Raw genomic sequence first — 6,258 nt, 5'->3', positions numbered from 1 at the left:
TAGGCAGCGCATCGGCATTTGTGGATTTTATGGGCAACGGTCGCTTTCCATTTCGGTGGATTCAGGTGGCCGCTTGCTCGTTTGTCATCTTATATTATAAAAAACAAGGCAACGCATCCGCCATTGCGAATGTCTATGGGCAGCGGTCACTTCGACAGTTTTGCGGATTCAGGTGGCCGCTTGCTAGTTTGTCACTTACGATATTTAAAAAAAAAAGTTGGAGAGGTAACGTTGTAACGATTAATACTTTTCCTTAAGCTTTATATGAAGTGCAAGTCTAAAGGTTAAAGAACGGATCATCGATTTTGAGGTGCAAATTTGAATCCTGCTATTTCTTGTCTTTCTTTTGTACTTTATCTCGGTACAATCTATCAGATTATTTGTAGTCTATTAGTTTCGGAGTTATTTAATGACAGATACATAGTTATGTGTTATGTAAAGAGTGTCATTAGCGATAGTTTCTGTTATATATGTTACAAAACTATGTTTTTTGTATTCAATGTAATTTATATTAATGTAATATTTTATAACGCGATGAAATAAAAAGATTGGTTAATGTCTTCACGTATGATGCAGTGAAAATTGCTGAAGTAACATTTTGTGTTATACTAAATGACACGCTTTAGAACTATAAACTATAATTTACTTAGAAATAAATGCTTATTAGGTAAAAAAATAATATTAAAGTATTTTTCACTAAATTTCTTTTTTCTCGTTGTCGCTATAGTTGTTGCCAGCGACTCCGTATGGAATTCAAACTTATTTACAATGCATATTTATGTAACATTCTACACCTATGTCGAATTTCATCTAGATATGCAGTTCTGGACATGGTAACTAATATCCATCCATCCAAACTTTAGCATTAGTAAAAATTGGCAATAGAGTGCGGCATCCGTTCGGATGTCGGATGTCGGCTGCAAGTCCGTAAGTACTCTTGACTGAATCGCTTGGGGGACATCACATGATAGTATGATTTTATTATGCTTTGTCTGCGTATTGTTATGACTGGGGATTAATTTAAAAATAACATTTTAGATGAGTAGGCGTAAAAACTAGAAGGCTATGATTATAGGATGTGAAAACTTGTATTCACAAAGGAATTTAGAAGATCTTGTTTTTCAATGAAAACTTTACTTATTAGGAGTTTATTAAATCTCAGACTGTAACGTAGGGATAGGTTCATGGATTATTAAGCGCTAATTCGCCGAAATAGCGATACAACTACTGCCTTAGATATCCGCAATTGCAAATGCTTTCCCAACCCTTTTTCGTCGAAGATAAACGCACACACGGACGCACAAAATTTCCCCTTTTTGTATAACTCCTCCCCTGTCAAATATACTTCTTCCAATCCTACATAAGTAAAGAGTTTAAAATTAGGCCTCCGGCACGTACTGATCAAACGAAACGCGATGATACTTCCATTACAAGATTTAAAATAAAATTCTTTTGTTAAGAATTAATATGGATTGCATCATCCATTTCTCCAGGTAACAAGAGCACGTTTTAAAGAAAGTTTTCCCGACATGTAGTGAAACAGGTTGTTCATAACTTAAAGATGTCGTGTTGATGTTTTTGCTGCATTCAATAAATATTTGAAACATCTCACCGTCTGTTGTTACGTCATCTCTTGTTTAGTGAACTTTTCAAATGGATTTTTTGTTTTATTACCCACTATCTATTTTGTGTTAAAATAGTCAAAAACTGTTTTACAGACGTATTAAGGCGATTCTTGCTTTTTTCCCCATCAAACTATTCACAGTTGCACATTTATCAACAAATTCTTTGAGTTTAAATAATTACTTTTTTAATTCTATTAGTTAATAGCTTTTCTGTGTTTGTTTTATACTGAAAATTAATTTTACTCTTCCCATCATACTCATCATCATCATCATGTCCTTATCCTACTCCCGTAGGGTCGGCGCAACAGGTTTTTGTCCTCCACATAACTCTATCATACGTCATCTCAGTCATCACTCCCTTTTTGATCATGTCACTTTTTACATAATCCATCCATCTCTTTCTAGATCTACCTCTACCGATGTACCCTTCCACACTCATAACTAACGTTCTCGTTGTAACATGCGATTCATCCCTCCTCATAACATGCTAATATACTAGTATTAAAAATGCGAAAGTTTAGATGGATGGATAGATGTTTGTTAGAATTTGTAGCTTAAACATGTGAATGGATTTCGATGAAAATTGGTATAAATGTAGATAAGTTAGACTAGAAGAACACAAAGGTTACTCACTTTTGTTTTTTTTTAATTCCACGGTGGTCGCGGTCCAAAGCTAGTGATCCATAATCTGTCATATGCTCAGATAGCGTACGACGTATGTCATCCATTGAGATGTGCTCGTACGGTGCGCACAATACCGTACCTAAGTAAACATAGCTCTGCTATTGTTCAATAGTCGATTCATTGTCACATATGATTCAGGTCTCTAAGAATCCAGCTTCCTTGTCTAAGTACTGGATTCGATAACCACGATCTTCCACCAGCACAAGTACACTGTAATCAAGTACTTTATTGGAAAAAATTTTGTTATAATTTCAAATTAATTTAGAAAGATAAGAAGCGGAACGCAAATCAATACGCAAACATATTTAAGCTATCGTCTTCGACTTCGTTTGCGAATATATGTTCTTCCAGACTATATTATAAATCTGTGCCAAATATCATCAATATCCGGTCAATCGTTCTTCATCCATTCAAACTTTCGTATTTATCAAGTATCGTTGCCTGTTATTCTTTTCCAATCATCGTTATATTTCTGGTATTAGGGGATATCTTCGAAAGATTACCCTGTCTGGTGGATAGACAGGGTTTTGAAAGGACCTAACTATTAAAACAACTTCGAGTGCGATAGAATCCTCTGTATAACTGGAATGAATGAAATTATTTTAAACAGTGCGTATTCCATTGACATCCATTCATTGTGTTGTGTTTTCCTTAATTTTCTGCGTAAATCTTACAAGATTTGTGGACTAATAATGAGTTCTTCCCCAAGAACATTTTATTACATCTGGAATATTAGTTGTTATAGAACTCGAATGTCCGTAGTTACAAACACAAATGACGGCGGTAAATAAACACACTATACAATGATATTGTTAGTATAACCATTGCTGGATAGCAAGCTATCGTAGACAATATAATATTCCAGTGGACAAGCATAACAACATAGACTTTCAGAAAGTTATGTGTACTAATACTAATGTGTACTAATAACTACAGTTCTTATTTAACCATTTACATTGTACAAGAATCAATCAATAGTAAAACAATAATGAGAAGATCTAAGTAAAATAACTAGAAATTTCCTATAATGTGGTGAATCAGATCTATTTTAATTGAAAGAGAAGGATACAAGCTAGGAAGAGGGAAAGAGGAGAGGAGAAGCTTCTAGTATAAGTTATCTGTGATAATCGATCACCTTTTTGTGTTCGAAGACTCTCACAAACGCAAGCGCCATCTACGTCCACCTTAAACTAGTTAAACATACTATTGGTAGGTTTGTTGTAGTAACTATTATAATGACATATAACTTTAAACTGTCATGGTTTTACAATTATAATGTTCGTAGGATACGGGTTTCTTACCACGATTTGGTGGTTTTAGCTCCCGTTAATTCGGCACAGTTACATGCACCATGTTCACGGGCTGACTGGAGTGATGCGGTAGTATGAAAAAATCCTTTTTGTGAATATGTTGATGATTAAAATGACGTATATTGTGGTTATATTGCAGGTTACGGTCGCTTCAGCCGGAGCGTGTTAGGAGCTTGTGCGTGCGCATTCTTCACAACTGGCGTGCAGAACTGCGTAATGTCGTACGTGTTGCCTGCCGCCAAGTGCGAGCTGCGCTTAACTACGTACCAAGCAGGACTTGTCAATATGGCGTTTATGTGTGGTAAGAAAGTAACCTGACTGTCTTTTAACATTAAAAAAACTACTAAATTAACATCTACCGCACACTGTTGTGCGATTGTCGAATGTTTCACATTCAATTGTTTAGTTGAACAACTAAAAATCGAGTAGTGTGGCCACGTCCATATAAGTTCACAAGAATCAAGGCGAGACTAAACAGTTCTGCGATAGTTCAGTCAAAAGCGCTCTCTTAGAAAGATAATATACTGTCGGTGTTCCGAATAACATGGTTCATTTGTTTCAAACAATAATTCTTAATTCAAATTACTTGTAATCTATATCATTGTTTATTCAGTTATGCGTTTGTCAACTGTCTTATTGTTTTAATATGAATGTTAGTTATTGTACCCGTTTCAAAGGAAGTGAAGAAGGAATTTTCCTAGTCTGTTCCTTATAATATGGCTGCCTATAATGCTATACTTAATTTACACTTCAGTTAAAAGTCAGTATTAAATGACTTCGTTAGTGCGACCCTACTCGGATAAGAGTAGAGTTTCTAACTAGACTATGTTTTAGTTTCATGCGTTAGTTAAAAAATATCTAGACGTGCTGTCTGTCATCCCGCTATACAATCAGGTTTGTTGTCCCCGACCATACTGAGTGGGTCCAGTTTCTAACTTAGAAAGTCGGAAGATGTTGCGATGAATGTAATTTAATCTAGAAAATGTATAACAGTTCGTTAGTTTCTGAGTACTGTTATAAATTATGTATATATATGTACTATTAGACAACTTATTTAATTGATACTGTCGCTTTTAACTCAGAGCAATACTTCTCGTCAGGCTTAGGATGCGCGCCAATCTATCCATACTTCTAGTGACATTGACAGCTGTCAGCTAGGGACGTGCCGTTTATGTCGATAATCTAGAGTTGCGCCAATTCTATAGCACGGTACTAATTTTATTCCTAACAGTACAGTCGCGAAAATCCGCGGTGTTTCACTTACAGAAATTGTTAGCAACGAGACAAACTCCGCTTCTTCTTACAAACATCCAATTTGGTAATTTGACAGTGGCGGTAACGATGGGATTATAATAAAAAGAAATTATAAGCAACTGAGAGACCTTTTTTTCGTACAGACACATTGATAAGTTGCGTCTCTTCGTCTTGGTTATTTTTCTGCGTCGTCTGAATGCATGTAAAGCGATCAAATATCGACTGTAGCTTTTAAAATGGAACACCGAGAGATTACCCGACTGTACATATTTTTGAAGAGCGAATAGAGATAATTTGATTCTTGAAAATGACGTTCCCAGAAACATCTAATTTGGGTAACTTCCTAATACAATAACCTTACCAGACATTTTATGCCGATCGATGAAAAATTTTGCAATGACTTGAAAAATAGATTTGTCAGTTACATCTATGATGATGTTTTTTATGTATTTGGTGACGTCTCATTTTAACAGTGAATTATAAAACGTGATTTGATCACCTTTTATAGAATTTTTAGCGTCCAATTGAAATAAAACTACCGAATTACATCATGAAATGTAGAATTGCCTTTTAGGTCTAAAAAAATGTTTTTCATTGTTTGCTTAACTCTTTAGGGTTTGATTATGCTTTTAAGGTGTAGATTGATGTAACTAATTTTTTTTTTTTTACCTTTAAAATATTATTCATGATTTCATTTTTTACTAATATAGACAACACAAATACGTCATTGTTGACTTTAATGTAGTAAGTTTTTTTTTTAATTTAAGAATCAACATTTTCATCTTATGAGATGTTTCAATTATCTAATTCCAGGTGGCGTTGCCAGCGCTTTCTTCTGGGGCATAGTTGCGGATGTGTTCGGCAGACGGACCATCCTGAGTGCTACCCTCCTTATCGACTCAGTTATACTGTTGGCTCAGAGCACCGTGTCTGACTATCGTATACTGCTTGCAGCAAGAACTGTTAATGGATTTCTAATCGGTTAGTGTTTACTGGGGTTACACGTTGTAAGGCTCTGTAGCTTAACTAGCACATCTGTTTGAAGAAATACCTTATGTAAATTCTGATGTCAATCAATTTTGTTCCTATACCTAATAACAAATGTATTAAGATTTATTTAATAAGTGGTAAATATATTTCTTACAATGCTTTTCAGGCGGGCCGTCAACAATCGTCTTCACGTACCTATCAGATCTGGTTGGAGTGAAGCGACGCCAGCTTTATCTGAACATAACTGGCATGAGCTTCGTCGCTGCTTGGCTTATACTACCAGGTAAATGCTAAGTTCCCGTAGACTAAATGAACTGATTGACGAACGGCAGCTCTCATTGTTATTTTACCCTACTGCCCCGCTAGTTGTGATGTAGTCCATTCTTCTGGAGATC

General features: G+C 35.4%; 1 protein-coding gene across 1 annotated transcript in view; it reads left to right on the top strand.

The window, feature by feature from the left end:
• Positions 1–6,258, top strand: part of LOC106102752 (synaptic vesicle glycoprotein 2B-like) — a 17,218-nt gene that overhangs the window by 7,461 nt on the left and 3,499 nt on the right. Inside the window, exons 3-5 of the mRNA XM_013282322.1 lie at positions 3,759–3,920; positions 5,687–5,854; positions 6,030–6,146. Coding sequence (XP_013137776.1) covers positions 3,759–3,920; positions 5,687–5,854; positions 6,030–6,146 — 447 coding nt within the window. The remainder of the gene's footprint in view (positions 1–3,758; positions 3,921–5,686; positions 5,855–6,029; positions 6,147–6,258) is intronic.

The sequence above is a fragment of the Papilio polytes genome, unplaced genomic scaffold, assembly GCF_000836215.1.
Source record: "Papilio polytes unplaced genomic scaffold, Ppol_1.0 DF823912.1, whole genome shotgun sequence".
In the NCBI taxonomy this organism is placed as follows: domain Eukaryota; kingdom Metazoa; phylum Arthropoda; class Insecta; order Lepidoptera; family Papilionidae; genus Papilio; species Papilio polytes.
This window is presented reverse-complemented; position numbering and strand designations above follow the sequence as displayed.